The 21,809-nt window shown below is 41.3% G+C and overlaps 1 protein-coding gene across 2 annotated transcripts in view; it reads left to right on the plus strand.

The window, feature by feature from the left end:
* The window catches only part of FAF2 (Fas associated factor family member 2), a 52,961-nt gene that overhangs the window by 23,201 nt on the left and 7,951 nt on the right, over positions 1-21,809 (plus strand). For both annotated transcript variants that reach the window (XM_090287922.1, XM_090287923.1), the window contains exons 3-7: positions 14,169-14,303; positions 15,771-15,847; positions 18,402-18,540; positions 20,103-20,188; positions 20,286-20,377. In XM_090287922.1, coding sequence (XP_090144048.1) covers positions 14,169-14,303; positions 15,771-15,847; positions 18,402-18,540; positions 20,103-20,188; positions 20,286-20,377 — 529 coding nt within the window. The remainder of the gene's footprint in view (positions 1-14,168; positions 14,304-15,770; positions 15,848-18,401; positions 18,541-20,102; positions 20,189-20,285; positions 20,378-21,809) is intronic.

The following is a 21,809-nucleotide window of genomic DNA, read 5'->3' on the forward strand; positions in this document are numbered from 1 at the left end:
ATCTGTTTTTAATGACTTTTTGGGGAAAACTCTTCACACCACACACACACACACACATATTTGATTTTAACCAGATACCTTAATGTAAACCTTTTTTTATTTTTTAACATATTTTATAGTGTATGCTTTTGGATTTTTTAGGTATTTGTGTCATCTGAAACTCAGTGATTTATTTATTTTTTTCAGTATATGGATCTTCTGTTTCTTTTTTTTTTTTTAACTGATTATGCCGTTATAGTTGTCCCAATTTCTCCTCCCTCTGCTCCCCTCCACGTGGTGGCCCCGCTCCCCCCAGTTGCCCCCCCACTTAGTCCATGTCCATTGGTTGTGCATATAGTTCTCCTCAACATCTTCCTATCTCCTCCACTCCCTCCTACTACTTAATTCCTGCATCATCTCCCTCCCTTTTCCCCTTTCTCCCTCCCCACTGACCTCCCCCCCAATATGTTCCCCATACCTATAATTCTTTTTCCACTCTCGTTGCCTACTTAGTTTGCCTTTGTTTCAATTCCCTAGCTTCTGTTGTTGGCTGTTGTGATACAGTTTTCGTTTTAATGTTCATAGTTTTGATCCTCCTTCTTCTAAACCAGTCCCTTTAACATCTCATATAACAGTGGTTTGGATCTAACAAACATCTTCAGTTTTACCTTGTCCTTGAAGCAGTTTCTCTGCCCTCCTATTCTGAATGACAGCTTCGCTGAATAGAGTAATCTAGGTTGTCGGTTTTTGATTTTCGTTACTTTGAATATTTCTTGCCAGTCCCTTCTTGCTTGTAAAGTCTGCTTTGAGAAATCCACTGATAGTCTAACTGGGACCCCTTTGTACATAATTCTTCTCTTCTCTCTTGCTGCTTTTAACATTCTCTCTTTAATGTTTGACATTTTGATTATAATGTGTCTTGGTGTGGTTTTCCCTGGGTCCAGTTTATCTGAAACTCTCTGTGCTTCCTGGACCTGTAAGTCCATTTCCTTCCCCGAGTTAGGGAAGTTCTGCTTCATTATTTTTTCATATCGTTTTTCAATTTCTAGTTCTTCTTCACCCTCTGGCAATCCAATAATTCGAATGTTTGTTCACTTATAGCTGTCCCAGAGGTTTGTGAGCCTCTCCTCATATTCCTCACTTTTTGTTTCCTCTTTCTGCACTGGTTCACTGTTTGTTCCCTCCCTGTGTTCTGATTTGTTGATTTGATCCATGGCTTTCCCTTCCTCACCACTTGTCTTGTATGTATTTTTGTTCATTTCAGCAGGACTAGCCTTCATTCCTATCCTGTCTTGATTAAGACCTGCTGTTAGGTCTGTAAACTGCCTTATGAATATAGCTCTGAACTGAGCCTCAGAAAGATTCTTATTTGTTCATCGGTCAGGTCCCTTATTTGCTTTTTGGTTAGCTGCGTGATTGGTATTTCAATCATTAATTCTGCCATTCTGACTATTTTGTTTATCTTTCCTTCTTGGGCAGGGCACTGTCATACCTCCTATGCTATATTGGGTGGAGCCCTGTGTACTCATCACAACCTGGCGATCTTTATTACCACACTGTGGCACTTTGCATGGGGGCAGGGGTCAAAGATGGATCCCTGCTGTTACTCTCAGGTGAGAGACCAGAATCCTCTTCCTCCATCCCCACACCTTCTGGGCCTCACAGTCCGAGAGAATGGGGGTCTGCCTTCCCCGTTGGAATTGCAAGCCCACAGGTCTGGTCTGCAGCCAGGGGTGGTCCCCAGGCGCTTCTCTCCTCCCCCCAAATAGAGGTGTCTGCTTACCGGGTCCCACTGCTTGTTGCAGCAGCTGCTGCTTCCAGCACAGCTAGATCTTTCAGCCACGGCTTCACCCCTCTTCTCATCCGGATGAGCACCACTTGTTTATGACTTCATACACTGGACTTCCATGTAGCTTTAATTTCTGGAACTTCTGGTTATTTCTCGTTTTGCAGTAGTTGTAGTCCTTCTTAGTTGTGGAGGGAGACAGAGTGTGTCAGTCTAGGCCTCCATCTTGGCCGGAAGTCGGATCTTCTGTTTGTTTTACTTGAATATTGACTAACTAGAAATTCAAAACAATGCAATAATGGTGATAGCGAACATCTTGTCCTCACTGTAATGTCTCATTTGTTTTATTGTCACTGTGATGTTGGTGGTTATTTTCAGATAGATCCACTAGAGTGAAAGCTTCATGCAAGCGGAGTATTATTTTTTTTGGTTTTGCTAACTGGTGTATTCCCAGCATCTAAATTAACTGCTCCTAGTACCTCATAAGCTCTCAATAAATAGCTGTTGACTGCTTGTTCTGTTTATTTGTGGCATATTAATAATTTATATCAAGAGTGTAAGTTGAATTTTATCAAATACCCATTGCTCTCTATTGAAATTACTGTTTCAATTTGGTATGTTACTTGAATAGGGTGCTGGATTTCTAAGTATATTTTATTGATTATGTTGTTACAGTAGTTCCAGTTTTTTTCCCCTTTGCTCCCCTCTGCCCAGTACACCCCTTCCCTCCAGCAATCTCACCCCTCTTAGTTCATGTCCATGGGTCATGCATATAAGTTCTTTGGCTTCACCCTTTCCTATATTATTCTTAATTTCCCCCTGTCTATTTTGTACCAATAGATTATGCTTCTTAATCTCTGCACCATATCCTCATTTCTCCTCCTTCCCCCTCCCAGCTGATAACCCTCCAAGTGATCCCCATACCTGTGATTCTGTTCCTATTCTGGTTTGCCTAGTTGGATTTTGCTTTTATATTTTTTAGATTCAGTTGTTGATAGTTGTGAGTTTGTTGTCATTTTAGTGTTCATAGTTTTGATCTTCTTCTTCTTAAGTCCCTTTGGCATTTCATATAATAATGGCTTCGTGATAATGAACTCCTTTAGCTTCACCTTGTCTGGAAAGCACTTCATCTGCCCTTCCATTCCAAATGATAGCCTTGCTGTGTAGAGTCGTCCTGGTTGCAGGTTGCCTTTCATCACATTGAATACTGTTTGCCAGTCCCTTCCTGCCTGCAAAGTGTCCTCTGAGAAATCATCTGATAGTCTTATAGGCACCCCCCTGTAGGCAACTCTCCACCTCTCTCTTGCTGCCCCCAGGACTCTCTTTATCTTTCACCTTTGGTATCTCAGTCATGATGCATCCTGGTGTGGTCCCCTCTGGGTCCAGCTCACTCGGGACCCTCCATGCTTCCCAGACCTGTATGTCCATCTCCTTCACAAAATTTGTGAAGTTTTCCTTATTTTTTTCAATTCTTACTTCCTCATTCTGTACTGGTTGACTTTTTTTCTTCCTTATGTTCCAAATCATTGATTTTAACCCGGATTGCCTTCTCTTCACCATTGGTTTTGTGTGGGTTTTCCATCGTTTCACTTAGCATAGTTTTCACTTCTTCTCTTATGCGTTTGCCATAGTCAAGCATATTTGTCAAGCCTGTAAGCATCTTTATCACCAGTGTTTTGAATTCTGCATCTGTTAGGTTGTTTATCCCCTCATCTGTGAGGGTGGCTATCTCCTTGTCGCTTAGTTCTCCCACTGGAACCTTGATCCATTCTTCCTTTGGGGCCATATTTCTCTGTCTCCTCATTCTGACAGGCTCCTGTGTTTGTTTGCCTCCACGTCTCAGGTAGAGCTGTCGCTCCTGTTACATTTTGAGCAGCAGAGTCTTAGGGATTCGGCAGCACAGGGCGACCTGTTTCACCATTGTTGTGGCGCTGTATGTGGGGGAGGGGTCTGAGAGGGAATACAGCCACTTCCCCAGCACTCGCCCCTTTTCCAGGCACCTCTCCCACTTCCGCACTGGACTGGCACCCCTCTAGCTGCTTCCCTCGCCATCATTCCCAGAGTGGGTGTGTGTGTGGACATTCTAGGACAGTGGGGGCCCTTTAAACAAGTGGACTCTGCTGAGAGACCAACAGTTTCTTCCTCCAACCCAACCCCCACTGGTCTGCACAGTCAGAAGCAATGAGGCTTGATTTTCCCCAGTGCTGGTGAGGAGCAGGGTGCGCTCCCTAGGTGTCCCTCCTGACTTTAAAACGTGTGACTGCACTTTCCATTGGCCTGCCGCTGCACCGCCACCGCTGCTGCCACCACCACACCGCGTCCTCTCTGCCTTAGCTCCGCCCCTCCTACCTATCTGGATGAGTATTTCTTCTTTATATCTTTGTTTGCTGGACTTCCATGCAGTTTGATTTTCTGGAACTTCTGGTTGTTTCTAGTTTTGAGGTAGTTGTATTCCTTCTCAGTTGTGGAGGGAGATGCAGCGTGTCTGTCTACACCTCCATCTTGGCTAGAAGTCGGAAATATATATTTCTAAGTGATATTTAGTTATTCAGCACCTGTTCTTGAGCAGTTGAATTTTAGGCTCTGGTATCATACCAACAAATGAGACTTAAGTCCCTACTCTTGTGGAACTCATTTCTAGATAATTTCAATTTATAATAAATGCCGTGCATAAAATGAGTGTAGGAAATGTAACAGGACCTGGGAAGTTGTTTTATTTATTTATTTATATTGATTTGAGAGAAAGAGAGATTGATTGGTTGTTCCACTTATTTGTGCATTCATTGGTTAATTCTTGCATGTCCCCTGGCCGGGAAATGTTGCATAGGGACAATGCTCTAACCAGTTGATATCCCTCCCGACCAGGGCCTGGAAAGTGCTTTTAAATAGGGTGGTCCAGTAAGGACTTTCTGAGGTTATATTTGAGCGGGTGCTTGAATGTGAAAATTTGGGGGAAATGCCTTATAGGCAGAGGAAATGATGTTGCACTGTATGATACTTCAGTGTTAGACTTTCATTTCAAGCACATGCTGACTTATAAAATGACTTGATAAAATTAGTTGAGACATGTAAATAGCATAGATTTGAAACAAAACACTTGAACACTTGTTCCTGTTTTTTCTTTGTTAACTTTTTCATGTTTTCCCTCATCATTCATAATCTGTTTTCTACATCTTCTTGATAAGCTTTCTTAGAAAATGCTTTCTTTTTAGAGGTTTGCAAGTTTCTTAGCATAGACTATATACAGTGTAGCATATCTTTTGCTTCTGTGTCTGTTCTCTCTCCTCCTCTTCTGTTTTTTTAATGTTTATTTTCCTTTTTTTAAAGTGAGACTTGCTGGAGACTGGTTTATTTTATTGTTTATTTGTTTTGTTTGTGGAAAAAACCTCATTTATCTGTTATTTTTTCTGTATTTTTACTTCTTAAGAAAAATCTATCTTTAATATATTTTCATCCTTTTGTAGGTTTATGGTTTTTTTAGCATCTTGATTTTTTACAACTTGGTTAATTATACCTTTCTTACATTTAAGACTGAAATTTCTTCTGAAAATACATTTTAAAAGTTTTGATATTTGCCCTGGCTTCATTGGGTTGGACTGTTGTCCCATATACCAGAGGGTTGTGGGTTCGATTCCTGGTCAGGGTGCATGTGGGAAGCAGCCAATCGATGTTTCTCTCTCATATTGATGTTTAAAAACAAAATTTTTTTTATTAAAAAAATAAGTAAATATGTTGATTTTTTTTCCCCCCTTTGGCCTAACACTTAGTCCTAGTAACTTCTTTTTTGTTTCTATTCATCCTATTTGTATTAACTTCTTATATTTCATATAGGTATCTATTAAGATCCTTGTAACTTAATAACATTCCATTAATATTAAATATGTACATATATTTTTAGTTACTTTTTATTTAATTCATTGGGGTGGCACTGGTTAACAAAATCATATGGGTTTCAGGTGCACAACTCCACAACACATCATCTGTACACCGTATCGTGTGTTCACCACTCCAAGTCAAGTCTCCTATCACCATTTATCCCCTCTGACTCTCCTCCACCTCCCTGACCCACCTTCCTCCCGCAGTCACCACACTGCTCTCTGTGTCTTCTCTTTTTTACTCAATCCCTGTACCACCCTCAACCCCCCTGACACACACACACAGCTGTCATCTGTTCTCTCTCTCTCTTGAGTCTGTCTCTAATTTGCTTGTTAGTTCAGTTTGTTCATTAGATTCCACATGAGTGAAATCATATGGTATTTGTCTTTCTCTGACTGGCTTATTTCACTTAGCATAATACTTACCACATCTGTCCATGCTGTCACAAAGAGTAAAATTTTCTTCCTTTTTACAGCTGAGTGATATTCCATTATGGGACAGGCCACAGCTTTAAAAAAAAAAAAAATTATATATTTATTTATGTTTAGAGAGAGGGGAAGGAGAAAGAGAGGGAGAGAAACATCACTGTGTGGTTGCCACTCACTCGAGCCCCCAACTGGGGACCTGACATACAACCTATTCATGTGCCCTGACTGGGAATCGAACCAGCGACACTTGGTTCGCAGGCTGACACTCAATCCACTGAGCCCCAGCAGCCAGGGGCCACAGCTTTTTTATCCACACATCTACTGCTGGGCACTTGGGCTGCTTCCAAATTTTTGCGATTGTAAATAACACTGCAATGGTTGTAGGGGTGGTTATATACTTTGAAAATAGTGTTTTGAGATTCTTTAGATACATTCCCAGAAGTAGAACCACTGGGTCATAAGGCATTTCCATTTTTAATTTTTTGAGGTAACTCCATACTGCTTTCCACAGTGGCTACACCAGTCTGCATTCCCACCAACAGTGCAAAAGGGTTCCCGTTTCTCCACATCCTCACCAACACTTGCTGTTTGTTGATATATTGATGTTAGCCATTCCCATTCTGACAGGTGTGAGGTGATATATTATTATGGCTTTAATTTGCATCATTTCTCTGATGATTAGTGACATTGAGTGTCTTTTCATATGTCTGTTGTCCATCTGTATGTCTTCTTTGGAGAAGTGTCTATTAGGATACTTTGCCCATTTTTAAATTGGATTGTTTGTTTTTTTTGGTGTTGAGTTTTATAAGTTCTATATAAATTTTGGATATTAACCCATTATCAGATGTATCACCAAAAATGTTCTCCCATTCAGTGCTTGTCTTTTCATTTGGTTGATGGTTTCCTTTGCTGTGAAAAAACTTTTTAGTTTGATATAGCCCCATTTATTTATTTATTTATTTATTTATGTTTCCCTTTCCCGAGGGATATATCAGAAAAAATAATGCTACAAATCGTACCCAAGATTTTACTGCCTATATTTTCTTGTAGGATTGTTATTGTTTCTAGTGTAACATTTATGTGTTTAATCCATTTTGAGTTTATTCTTGTATATGGTGTAAGAAGGTGGTCTAGTTTCTTTTCTTTCTTCCCTTTTTTTTGCATGTACATATAATTTTAATTAAATATTTCAGAGCCTTTGCCTGGTATATCTGTTGGCTGGAGTGTTGTCCCGAAACACCAAGGTTGTAGGCTGGATCCCCGGGCAGGACAAAGAGAGGAATCAACAAGTGAATACATAAATAAGTGGAACAACTGATCAATCTCTCCCTGTCCCTCCCTCCTTCCCTCTCTCTCTTTCTCTCTCTCTCTCTCTCTCTCTCTCTCTCTCTCTCTCTCTCTCTCTCATCTCTAAAATCAATAAATTAAAAAATTTATAAATATTTCACATTTAGATAAAACTATAGATATAGATATATAGGGAATGTCTACCATCCAGCTCCTGAAAGCCAGACGTTTTTTAATACTTGTTTTAAAATTCTTTTAAACAGATTGGACAAAATTGAAGCCCCATATGAGTGGCATAAATGTCATTTTTCACACCCCTCCCCTTCTTTTCCTTCTTTCCTAGAAGTATAGCCACTGTTAACAACTAGGTGTTTATATTCAATGACGCTTATTAAATGTCTGGTTAAAATGTGTTTTCTTTTTTTTTTTTAATTTACTTAGTGAGATGACATGATGAATTAGAATGTATTTTTCCAGATTTCTTTAATTTCCTATTGGTAATACCTTTTATATAAATATAGAAACAATGTCTGCAAAAATTTAAAATGGGGTTTATAAAGTTGAATATGAAACCTCTTGATAATCATACTTGAGATAACCACATTTGATGTTTTAATACATGTCTTTTCAATCTTATGTGTATAACTCTGCTTAGTGTGCTGATAATATGTGTATACTTTTCCAGTGTTAATAACAAATATATCAAAGAGAATGCTTTTTGTACATGCTGTAGAAGAGGCAGTACAGAATGCAAATAAAATACATTAATAGACTCGTATCTTTTTAGGGAAGAGACACTTTAAGTTTTATATACTTTATTTTATTTGACTCATAAAGACACATGCCTATTAGAACTTTCCTGTGGTAATATAATATTGCCCCCTGGTTTATTTATTTATTGGCTTATAATTATGATATATCAATTCTTTAACATGTAGTGACTTCCAGAAATACTAAAGGCATATGTATGTGCCTGCCCACACAGGCAAAGAATTCCAAAAAACATGAAGAAAAAAATGCTTGCCCTTAATCCCACCACTTCATGGATAGCTAGTGTTATTTTTTGTTTCTTCCCTTTTTTTTTGCTAGTGTTAAATTTTAGTGTATATTCTTTCAGACTTTTTATGTTTGTTTATATATAATTTTCTTCTACACAAGCAGGATTATGCTATATTTACTGTTTTTCACTTTATTAGTCTATTTTAGTAACTCAAAGATAATATTCAGTACATAAAATACATTAATTATAGGTGGGTTTCTTTTTAAGTTTGACTATTATGAAAAACATTTTATCTAGGAACACTTTCTAAGGCAGTATCTTGGGTTTCCATAAAAACATAAGTTTGTGTTTTATTTTTTAAAGATTTTATTTATTTATTTATTTATTTATTTATTTATTTATTTATGTATGTATGTCTTTAGAGGGGAAAGAAAGGAGAAAGGGAGAGAACCATCAGTGTGTGGTTGCCTCTTGCATTCCCCCAGCTGGGGACCAGGCCCACAACCCAGGCATGTGCCCTGCCCAGGGATCAAACCACTGACACTTGGTTTGCAGGCTGGTACTCAATCCACTGAACCAACAGCAGCGTGGGTAGAACTTTCTGTTTAAGAATAAGGAGTATCAGTAAGATATTCTAAGTTTGAATTTTAATTTAAAAAAGTTAAAACAAAGCCTAAGATGAAATGCGACTACCACTATTTCTCAGTCCTACCCCTACACCATCACAGTCTTTACAATTTCTTTTAATATTTTCAAGATATTTTTATGCCTGTTTAAAAAATGTGCATGTGTTTTTCCCTAAATAAACCAGAGGTTATTAAACTCCTGGGTGTCACTCTTTACACTTAAGAATTATCGAGCCCTGGCTGGTGTGGCTTAGTGGATTGAATGCCGGCCTGCAAACCAAAAGGTCACCAATTCAATTCCCAATCAGGGCACATGCCTACATTGTGGGTCAGGTCCCCAGTTGGGGGTGTGCAAGAAGGAACCACGCAATTGATGTTTCTCTCCTTCTCTCTCCCTTCCCTCAAAATAAAAAAAGAAATTATTGAGAACTTCCAAAAGCTTCTATTTATATGGATTATATATATATTGGTATTTATTACCATATTGAAAACTAAAATTGAAAACTTTCTTAAAATATGTTAATTTTTAAAATAATAAACTTACACTAACAGATTTTTGCAAATGTCTTTCATGTCTGGCTTAGTAGAAAAAAGCTGGATTTTCATATCTAACTCTGCCATTAATCTGTGGTGGTAGATAGTTTTAGTTGAAGTACGTGAAGAAAATTTGGCTTCACCCTCATACATAGTTTGAAATGGCAAGAGTATTTTAATGGCCTTTTCAGATAATTCTGGATAGATACTGTAATAGGTTTTTCTAAGTATATTTTATTGTTTATGCTGTTAGAGTTGTCCCAATTTCTTTTCCCTTTGCTCCCCTCTGCCCAGTACCCTTCCCTCCAGCAGTTCATGTCCATGGGTTGTGCATATAAGTTCATTGGCTTCATCCTTTCCTGTATTATTCAAACTTCCCCCAATTTGTTTTGTACCAACTAATTATGCTTCTTAATCCCTGAACCATTTCCCCACTTCTCTCCCTTCTTCCCAGCTGATAACCCTCCAAATGATCCCCATACCTATGATTCTGTTCCTATTCTGGTGGTTTGCTTAGTTTGTTTTGTTTTTATTTTTTTAGGTTCTGTTGCTGATAGTTGTGAGTTTGTTGTCATTTTAATGTTCATCGTTTTTATCCTCATTTTCTTAAATAGGTCCTTTTAACATTTCATATAATAAGGGCTTGGTGATGATGAACTCCTTTAGCTTTACTTTGTCTGGGAAGCACTTTCTCTGTCCTTCCATTCTAAATGATAGCTTTGCTGGATAGAGGAATCTTGGTTGTAGGTCCTTGCTTTTCATCACCTTGAATGCTTCTTGTCACTCCCCTCTTGCCTGCAAAGTTTCTTTTGAGAAATCAGCTGATAGTCTTATAGGAACCCCTTTATGTAGGTAACTCTTTTCTCTTACTGCTTTTAAGATTCTCTCTTTATCTTTCACCTTTGGCATTTTAATTATGATGTGTCTTGGTGTGGTCCTCTTTGGGTCTAGCTTGTTTGGGACTCTGTGCTTCCTGGACTTGTATGTCTTATTTCCTTTGCCAAATTAGGGAAGTTTTCCTTCATTATTTTTTCACAAAAGGTTTTAATTTCTTGCTCTTCTCCTTCTGGCACACCTATGATTTGGATGTTGGCATAAAGTTGTCCCAGATGCTCCTAAGCATTTCCTCAGGTTTTTTTTTTACAATTCTTGTTTCTTCATTCTGTACTGGTGGACTGTTTATTTCTTATGTTCCAAATCATTGATTTGAACTCCAGTTTCCTTCCCTTCACCATTGGTTTTGTGTGAATTTTCCTTTGTTTCACTTAACTTAACCTTTACTTCTTCCATTATGCATTTGCCATGTTCAAGGATGTCTGTCAAGTCTGAGCATCTTTATCAGCAGTGTTTTGAACTCTGTGTCTGTTAGGTTGGCTATCTCCTCATCTGTTAGGTTGGCTACATCCTCATTGCTTAGTTCTCCCACTGGAACCTTGATTCGTTCCCTCTTTTGGGCCATACTTTTCTGTCTCCTCAACTTGACAGGCTCTGTGTCTTAGGTAGAGGTGTTGTACCCATTACATTGTAAGGGGCGGAGCCTTAGGTATTCGTCAGTGCTGGGCAACCAGTTTTACCACCTTGTGGTTCTGTATGTGGGCGAGAGCCCTAAGAGGGAACAGTGCCACTTGTTCAGCACTTGCCCCTTTTCCAGGCACTTCTTCCACTTCTCATATGGGACTGGCACCTCTCTAGCTGTTGCCCTGGCCATGGTTCCCAGAGTGGGTGGGTCTGTGGATGTTCTAGGACCATGGGGGCCCTTTCAGCAAGCAGACTCTGCTGAGAGATCAGCAGTTTCTTCCTTCACCCCAACCCCCACTGGTTTTCACAGTGAGAAGCAATGAGACTTTATTTTCCCTGGCGCACTGTGAGCTGTGCGGTCTGGTCTGGGGCTAGGAGCACTCCCCAGGTGTCCCTCCCGGTTTTTATAACATGTGACTACACTTTCTGCTGGCCTGACACAGCTGCCGCTGCAGCTGCCACACTGCATCCTCTCTGCCCCAGCTCTACCCCTCCTACCTGTCTGGATGAGAATTTCTTCTTTATATCTTCGTTTGTTGGACTTCCATGAGGCTTGATTTTCTGGAACTTCTGGTTGTCTCCAGTTTCAAGGTAGTTGTATTCCTTCTTAGCTGTGAGGGGAGACACAATGTGTCTTAACTACACCTCCATCTTGGCCGGAAGTCCTGTAGTAGTTCTTAGTTGCAATTCGGAATATGAGACCATATCAAGGAACTTTTCATCATCTTTTATATTCAAGTCGGGTTGGTTTGTCTTGCACTCTGAAAGGATCTTTTACCAATGCATGGTTTTGTAATTTCATGCATTGGTTATTTGGAAAATAATGACTTGCTGAATTAATGCAGATCTTCCAAATGTTGATGCTTTTTACTGTATAATGTGATTCATTAATAGCACCACCAAACTCATCAGAGAAGCTTTTAAAGGCATTAGGAAATTGTCAAGTTTATATGGCAAGCTTTCTAAAATTCTTTAGGACTCAAATAAGTCGTAATTCTCTTTTAAGTATTTTTTTTTAAAGATTTTATTTATTTATTTTTAGAGAGAGGGGCAGAGAGGGAGAGAGACATCAATGTGTGGTTGCCTCTCACATGCCCCCAGCTGGAGACCTGGCCTGCAACCCAGGCATGTGCCTTGACTAGGACTCAAACCTTGACCCTTTGGTTCACAAGCTGGCCCTCCATCCACTGAGCCACACCAGCCAGGACAGATTTTTCTTTGTTTCGCTTAGTATAACTTTCATTTCTTCCCTTATGCATTTGCTATACTCAATGAGTTCTCTGAGTATCCTATCACCAGTGTTTTGAACTCTGCATCTGATAGGTTAGCTCTCTCTGTTTTGTTTAGTTTTTTTCCTGTGGTTTTGTTCTGTTCTTTCATTTGGGCCATATGTCTTTATCTTTGTCTCCTCAATTTGGCAGCCTCCCCGTGTTTGTTTCTGTGTATTAGGTAGAGCTGCTTTGACTCCCTGTCTAGTGCACCTTTTGAGTTGTATGGGGCGAAGCCTTAGGTATTTGCCAGGGAGAAGCAACGGGCTTCACCACTTTGTGGCTCTGTATGTGGGGGATGGGTTGGAGAGGGGACAGTGCCGCTGCCTGGCTGGTGGAAGCTTGCTCGGCGCTTGCCCTGTTTCCAGTCACTTCACCCCCTTCCTGTATGTGACTGGTGCCCTTCTAGCTGTTGCCCTGGTGGTGGTTTCCAGATGAATGGGTTTGCGTACTTTCTAGAACCATGTGGGCCCTTTCATCGGACTCTCTGATGAGAGACCAACAATTTATTTCACTACCCCAACCACTACTTGTTTTTTTGTTTTGTTTTGTTTTAATTTTTTTTTTTAATCTTTATGGGTGCTTTATTCAGAAGTTCCACCATCTGAAAAGATGGCAGGTTTGTACCCCAACAGATCATCTTCAATTCCATTATGAATGGACAGACCCTTTTAATAAGGAGAAGAAAAGTGTAGGCAAGGCATTTGGAATCCAAGGAAGAAGTTAATCGGGTAAAAGCTGCCGCATTCTTTCATTTGTGCCCTGGGCGGTGGTCACCCTGCAGTAAAATGGCTCAGATTCCGTCTTGATTGTTTGCAGTCCTCCTCCACCAGCCGGCAGGTCCCCGGAGCAAAGTGGATGGAGAGCTCCTTCTCCCGCCCCACCATGCCGGCCGGCCATCTTCTCGTCGCTGCTGTAGGGACCCGCCACTTCCTCCACCTCAGGATCGCACTGAGCTGCGGCTCTGTTGCCCTCGATCCGCCTGCCACCACTACTTGTTTTTACAGCCAGAAGCTATGAGATTTTATTTTCTTGGCACCAACCCCTGAGTTGTGTAATCTGGCCTCAGGCTGGGATCAGCGTGCTCCCCAGATGTCCCTCCCGACTTTTATCCCCAACACATGAATGTGGGACTTTCCATTCTGCCGGCCACCACCAACCACCGCATCCTCTGCCCTGGTTCTCCGGCACCACCCCTCCTACCCATCTAGATGAATGCAACTTCTTTAAATCCTTGGTCGTTGAACTTCCATACCGTTTGGTTTTCTGCAGTTCTGAGTGTTTTTGTTTTGAGGTTAGCTGTGATCCTTCTTATGATTGTGCGAGGGTGGGAATTTTGTCTACCTGAGCCTCCATTTTGACCTGAAGTCTCGTTCTTTCATTTTGCACATGAGGTAACAGGCTCATAAGCCAAGCAGCTTTTCTGAGTGGTGGACCTGCAATTCTGCTGAATCTCTACTCTAAAGCGAAGGCCTCTGTCACACAGCCCCAGTTGGGACTGTTCCAGTGCACAGCCCCAAGGGCACTGTCTACCTGTCTACATTGTTTCCTCTGTGGGTGGCTCTCCGCAGGCCCTACAGGGAAGCACCTGTATCCCAGCCACCCTCAGTAGCACATGCCATTGAATACAGGCAGTGTGCTTGCTGCATAAATGGAGTCTCCAGACAGGTTCCTTTTACTCCTGCTTTTGTGTGAATTCTGGAGCCATCAGCACACATTGCCTCTCTTCCATAGCAAGTTCAAGGTCCAAGAAGGTATACCTCTCCGGTCACTTGTTTCGTAACACCTAGCAACAGTTGCCTCATCTCTTTTTCTTAGTGGATTTGAGCATGACTGAAATTCTTTCTACTTTTTTTTCCTTCTCAGGCTGCTGTACAGGACAGATTGAATGAGCAGGAGGGCGTACCAAGTGTTTTCAATCCCCCTCCATCTCGACCCCTGCAGGTTAACACAGCTGACCACAGGATCTACAGCTATGTCGTCTCAAGACCACAGCCAAGGGCAAGTTATTTCATAACTGGAACGGCCTCATTTTATTTTTAAGTCCATTCACTTGGTTATATTAATCTCTCTATGAAAGGAGCAAAAGAAATACTGAGAATGTATAGCTTTACCTGGCACCATCGTAGATTTATTAGGTTTATTATTTTTCCTTGATTCTTCAATGAATTGATATGGCAACTACCTGTGTTTTGGGGAGTGGGGGGGGGTGTTCTTTGCCAGTTATTGAAGCATTTTCTGCACCTTTGTTTTTGTTTTCAGTACACAGTAGTTGTTTTTACATGTTTAAAAATGTTTGCTACTTGTTTATAAGACTTTCCACTTTTAAGTTAGAATGTTTACTGAGTTCTTTGTTGCTTCATTTTACTTAATTTTAAGCTAATTCTAGAGAAATAGTTGTAATTTTTGTTGGGAGCCTTAGGCATACCTTTGGAATTAGCCTTGAAAGGGCTAGGAGCAAGGAAGTGGTGCAGCTAAATTCGACAGGTATTTCAGAGCACGGCTGCTCACTGTACCTGGTGTTTGGCTGCTGGGGATCCAGAGATACATGGAGAGGGGCCCCTTCATATTGCTCACGGTATAATTAGGGACCTCAGATGTGCATACTGATAACGAGCTCCAGAGAACGTTTTGGTTTCTCTTAATTCTTGGGAGTTACACTAAACTCTTATATTTGGATTTAGAATCCCAAGAAAGCACTCCCTTTAACTTCACAACAGTTAGGATTTCCTTCATCATTATACCTTTTTGTGGAGTACTTAACAATGTTTTTAAGTAGAGTTTCTCAGTAGTCATTTTGGGGTATTCTGAAGTAGAAGGGCAGGGTCCTATAGCAATTTTATATGCCCAGTGTTTCCTCAGTTTGTTCTTGGCTTGTCTCGGAGTTTGGAGCCCTGATGTCATCCCTGAGGCTCCAGAGCTCCTGCTACAGACACAGGGAGGGGCTCAGGTTAACTCAATAGGATGTATAAGGAATGCTTTGTAAACTAGAGAGCTTTCTTCTTATATACTAGATAATAGCAGCAGCAGCAGTAATCAACATTGTTAAAATAATAATTAGCATTATCACTAAGATTGGCAGCTATGTGGAGATTTATAATTGTGGTTAATATAATTGTCAATTATATACAGAAGTCCAGGGAATAATAATGATTATCTTTCTTGCTGTTTCTGTATACCATATTTTAATGTATAAATCTGAAAAAAGGAAAGAATGAATAGTTTTGATTTGGGGAAGAAAATTTGTAATTGAGTTTGACAACTAATATAACTAGCTGCAGAAAAAGTGCTAAAGCAGATTTAATACAAAAATCGTGTGAGAAAAAAAAATAGGACAGTATTAGATGAAATGAGAGCAAAGGCGGTTGGTCATTAAGAAGGATGAGATGGCCAGGAAGAGGGAACTAGCCATTTTGTAAGGCTTAGGAAATGAGTAACTGGTATTTAACTTTGTTTTTGGAATTTCAGGGGCTGCTCGGATGGGGTTATTACTTGATAATGCTTCCATTCCGGTTTACCTATTACACAATACTTGATATATTTAGGTACGTACCTTTGTATTTATGTTAGTAGCAACAGGGTAGACTTTGGAGCTGAAACATAGACCAGAATAAGGTTTATGCTTTTATCAATTTTGACTCGCCAGTTTGTCATCTGATTGAGCACTCTTCCTAACCAGTTTTTTTATATAGCACAAAAATATTTTAAATTATCCAGACAGAAAAACAGATGTTCTAAACTGAAATTGTTTTCAAGTAGTCTTACATACCATTTTCAAGAATCAGTTCACGCGATTACCATCATCCTCCCTCCTCCCTCCTCCCTCCTCCCACCATGCTTGTTGCCTCGACATTCCCTAGGTAATCCTTACCCCCTTTCCTTTCTAACCACCATTATCTACTAGCTTCACACTCCTTGTGACTTTTACCCCGAACCACCTATAACTCTATCTGACTACTGATAATTCCAACACATTCTCCTGTTCTGAGGTTAGTCACGTCTCCAGATTCTTTCAAAGTTTAAGCTCTCGCTTCACACCAACACCTTTCTTCTCACTTCCTTCATGCACTGTGTAGAGAGCTCAGCACTGGAAGCTACAGAGGGGTCAAATTATCCAGGGGGTCCAAATTGCTGGCACATCAGGCTTGGGGTGTCTGGTCAAGTCTGGGTAGTAGATGAACCTACACCCAGGCTTTATGGGGACCTAAAATGTTTATGGGCATTCAGGCCAACAGATAGAGCTAGAACCTGTGGTCTGGGCCTTGCATACAGGGCAGCCTGTACCTCCCTCAAATGTGGGAGAGCCTTTGCCTGGCTCTGGGGAGCAGAGGCCTGAGGTGAGGGCCCAGCAGTGGCAGAAGTGCAGGGGTCAGAAGACACCTTTACCATGGCCATTTGGTGTTATAGGAGGCTGCTCGCTTAATGGCTTCCTTGCTTCAGCAAAGTTCTCACATGCCAGCAGTTAACCAATTAGTATGCTTTCCATCTCTGTTTTATTTTAAGAATGGGCACATAATGACCTATAAAATCATGAAGACAGAGTTAACGTCTCTTATTTTTTTTTGTAAAGCTGATTGTCCTAAATTATGTAGGCCATGGGAATGCTTTGTAAAGAGAAACAGAAAAGTTAAAGCGTTATCCATTCAATCATCAAAATGAAACTTAAAGACTAATGAGATATCCTAAAATGTTTACTTTCAAAGAAACTTATAAACATTTATCTTCTAAAGGATTTCTACCCACATACAAAGCTTCTTTTTTTAATTAGATTTATGGGGTGACATTGGTTAACAAGACTATAAAGTGTACCATTCTATAATACATTATCTGTATATTGCATTGTATGCTCACCACCCAAAATTTAGTCTCCTTTCCTCACCATTTATTGGACTCTACACAGCTTCTTACATTTGTTTTCAAATTACTCTGGAATGTTTGTGTTGATCCATTTGCTTTGATTAGTCAGGAGAAATTCCAAGTGAAATTGTACACATATACACACGGGGAATTTGAGGGGATAAGGAATTGGAATCAACTCAAGATTTGGTATGGCAAGTGTTACAGTTTAAGTCATCTCAAGTATATGAATATTGTTTGTTTCCTTGGGGGAAAAATGCATGGCATGTGTTACTAATTTTAATACAACTGTATCCTCCAGGCAACTTGTTTAATGGTAGGTAGCACAGTGACTTACTATGCCTCTGCTCCACTGCTTTCTGTGGAAATCCAAAGGATAGATAAACGGCACTATGCAAATATGTAAGATAGGCTCTTTAGAGACAGATGTGTGGTACCATCCTTAATCTTACAGTAGCTGCCAGGCCTCCAAATCCGCCAGTGCGCTCAGGGTCAGTGGCATAATTTCCTCCCTGGCTACCTTCAACCGTAAGTCATCAAGCAGAATTTACTTGCCTCTTTGACGAGCAAGGAAGTTATGACTACAAGTTCGAGTTTCAAGTTCCTGCCCATAATTCAAATAGCTTGGAAGTATATACTTAAAAATTCAAATTTCCAGGAGGAAGGAGAGGGAGAGGCAAGTAGGAAAATCAAAAAGAAACAGCTCTGTCCTAGACCAGCACTGTCCAGCAGAGCTTTCTGTGAGGGAGGGAACGTTCTGTCACTGCACTATCTGGTGTGGCAGTCACTAACCACGTGGGGCTCTTGGACACTTAACATGACTACAGTGACTGAATTTTTTATTGTATTTCATGTCATTAACTTAAATTTACATAGCCACATGGCTCCCATATTAGTGTCATTCTAGAGAGTCTGGGAACAGAGTACGGACTTTTTTCAGATACTATGTCTTCCCTTCCCAATTCTCCTAGCCCTAAATTTTTCTGCAAAAAGCACTTGGAATTTGTTTAGGCTGCTGTTGAAATGGATAATCCTCGTAGTTCGCATTCTTCTTGAATAGGAAATGGAACAGCACTTGCTGCTTGGCAGCTTTTGAGCCGGGCTGCCCTCTCAGGTGTGATGGTCCGTCCCAGACCGTCCACCTGCCTTTGCTGCCATGCCGGGACGGGAATCTACAGACTGGCCCGCTCCGTATGCACTACAGTAAGCCGATTCATGTGATATTTATTCCTTCCTCCCCAGGTTTGCTCTTCGCTTTATACGGCCTGACCCTCGCAGCCGGGTCACTGACCCTGTTGGGGACATTGTTTCATTTATGCACTCTTTTGAAGAGAAATATGGGAGGGCACACCCTGTCTTCTACCAGGGAACATACAGCCAGGTCAGTGCCACAAACGATACAGATGCCAATTTGTTGATATGATTCTGTCCACAAAGGAAAGGCTAGCCCAGTACTGATCATGCCATTCTTCCCCAAGAAACCCTCACTAGCGTTTCACTGCTTCCCAAGAAAAAGACCAGGCCTTTCAGCTAGGCCCTTCTGGCCTAATCCCAGCCTTCCTTGGAGATCCTCCCAGTACCCTAGGTGCCAGCTGAGCTGTTTCCAGAACAAATCCTGTACTTATCCCCTCTCTGCCTCTGCTCTGGCTGTTCTCCACCTGCGATGCTGCCCTCCCATGTTTGCTCATAGAGTTGCCCATCCCGCAGCCAGCTCACATCAACCCCTTCTTATGCCCTTTCCCAATTTTTGTGCCCCACCCTGGCCTACCTTGCAGGTTAAAATAGCAGTCTTCCCTTTTGTGCTTTCATAGTGTTGTTTTTACTCTTTCAGTAATTTCACATTCATCTCTGTATTTTAGTTGTTGTCTGTCTTCTCTCCTATACCAGACAATAGGACCCTTGAAGGCAAAGCCTGCAGTCTTCTTTGATCCACACAGAGCTGAATGGCCATAACCTCAAGGCAGCACATCTCATTAGCCCACGCCACACTAACCTTTGACCTGTTACCTCAGGGTGAAAATTAGAGTTTTTTGGATGTTAAGCTTGTCTCTAGTTTGTCAGAGAAAAAGTAGAAGTATCGTTGTGGGCACAGGCCCTAGGGTGGTTGTGTTCTGCAGCCACCAGGATTCCTGACTCTATTGAGAGAAAAAGAAAAGTACTACTCTTGTTTCCTGCTTTGATTCTTTCCCATATGCCTCTCCCTGTGGTCGCTCCCTGTCAGTGGCTGCTCCCCCCCACTCGACAAGCATGAAACACCTGCTCTGTGCTAGGCATTGTGCTCAGGGTTAGAGTTACTGAACGGGATGGGCACATCTCATGCATTGTCTCTGCTGTGATGCTAAGGGCAGACCACTGTTGGTCATTCAGGAAATCTTAATTGAATTGAAATGAGTTTAGGATTATGCAGATGCAAAAGCATACCCAGGAACCTTGGACATTATAGCCTTGTCTTTGATGATCTTTTAAACCCCACGCGCTTTAGAATGCCTTTGGGCCCCACCGTTCCTCATTCCTACTTGGTATGTGGCCTGGGAACGTCTTCATAGCACTTTTTACATTTACAAGGATGGCGAAGCTATAAGGTGGCAAAATTCTCACCTCCTTTTTCACGCGGTTTTTATCTTCCTTTAGACTGGGGACAGCTGACTTCTGTGGTTTCTTTGGGACCTTTATTTGTCAGCTTGTCAACTCTCATGTGCCTGCTGCAGTTTAAATCCTAACAATACTAAAATGTCTTCATTAAAGCTTGTTAAGTCTGGACTTTGCATAGGGAGATGAGCTGCAAGGGCAGGATAGGAAGGCGGGAGCCCAGCTGTGATTTCTTGCTCACCTTTTTTCCTCATCTTTCCTTTTGTTTCTAAGTGTACCCGTTAGAACCCTCAGCCTAATGGAAAGCTCAAGGCACAGGCATCGTCATAATTGGTGATCTTCTGTTTCCCACAGGCACTTAACGATGCCAAGCGGGAACTGCGCTTTCTTCTGGTATATCTTCATGGAGATGACCACCAGGACTCGGATGACTTCTGTCGGTAAGTGCAGGGGTCATGTCTTCTCTCTTCTGGCCTTATCTGCCAAGAGTTTGCAGTAAGCAAGTTCTTCTTGTGGCCTTCTCATCCCTCTCCACAGCAACACCCTGTGCGCCCCTGAAGTGATTTCCCTGATAAACACAAGGATGCTCTTCTGGGCATGCTCCACCAACAAGCCGGAGGGATACAGGGGTAAGTGCTGCTGCTGCCTCCTCATCGGGATTGTCAGGCTGTCTCTGGATCATCTGTGAAGACTTGCCATTTATTGCATGGTTATTCTGTGGCAGACACAGTGGTAGTTGCTGTTTACTCACGGTCTCATTTCCTCCTCTCAGCAGTCCTGGGAGGTCAGTGCTATTACCTCTGCTTTACGGTGTAGGCCGTGGGTTCAGAAAGTTTAAGCCTGGCCCCATATCACACAGTTAGCAAGTTCTGTAGCCAGCTCAGGTCTTTCAGGCTCTAGCCCATTGTTTTTATTTATTTATTTTTTTAATGAAAAATTTTTTCAATTACAGCTGACATTTAATATTATATTAGCTTTAGGTATACAGTATAGTGGTTAGACACTTATGTAATTATGAAGTAATCCCCCCAATAAGCCTAGTTCCACCTGGCACCATGCATAGTTATTATAATTGATTATGTTCCCTGTGCTGTATTTTACATCCCTATGACTGTTTTATAACTGCAATTTGTACTTCTTGATCCCTTCACTTTTTTTCACCTAGTCCCCCAAACTAGCTCATTCTTTATACTTAACCATTGCCAGAGCCTGTTTTATTCTTTAAAACACCCAGTCCTGGCCAGCAGCTCGCCTTTAATGTTAATGGGCTTCTTACTGAGGGTTTATTCTCATCATCAGTTGTTTTAATAGTGCTTCTTGCACAATGAGTTAGCTGTTTGAGTACCTTGGGTGCTGATAGGGATTCAGAAAGTTCAGCTCTTTGCAACAATAACTCTTTAACTGGAGATAAGCAGTTTCAGAAATCAGTATGAGATGCAAAGTCTTCCCATGAAGAAAAATGTAGTTACTTTGCAGCTACTTCAGCAGCTCTTGAGTGTGTACCAGCATACCAGCCACTGTGCTAGACCCTGAGAGCTGAAGAGGCAGCAGATGATGTGCCTCCAGCTCAGTTCCTACAGCGTGCGTTTGCCGTTCTGGTACGGCTTTGGGGGTGGTAGATGGCGAGTAGGAGGCGGCTCAGGATATTCTTTATAGACATCTATGAAATCCCTTCTTTCAAACTAAGAAAATCATAGATAAAACATTATTGTGGTAAAGTCTTTTGAAACATAAAAACTTGCTCTTTTTTTGTGGAGCAAGAGAAGACCAGTGGAGGTGGTGGGGGAGATCGGCTTTAGTGGCACAGGGTGGGACTTGGCAGCCTTGCTCCCTTTCAGCTGGACCCTTCCACAGGGAAGTTCTGCTAGGCAGCAGCTGGAGTTTTACAGATTCTTTCCTCCCCGTCAAATAAACATTGTCCTTGAATTCGCAGCCTTCCCTGGCAGCATCATGACGGCCACACCCCCACCAGAGAAGCCTCTCTTAGTCTAATGAATTACCTGGGAGAAGGGACAACAACAACAACAACAACAGATTAGGAAACTAAGAGGGAGAAGAGGC

This window comes from Furipterus horrens, unplaced genomic scaffold (genome assembly GCF_987537825.1).
Source record: "Furipterus horrens unplaced genomic scaffold, mFurHor1.1.pri manual_scaffold_10, whole genome shotgun sequence".
In the NCBI taxonomy this organism is placed as follows: Eukaryota; Metazoa; Chordata; class Mammalia; order Chiroptera; family Furipteridae; genus Furipterus; species Furipterus horrens.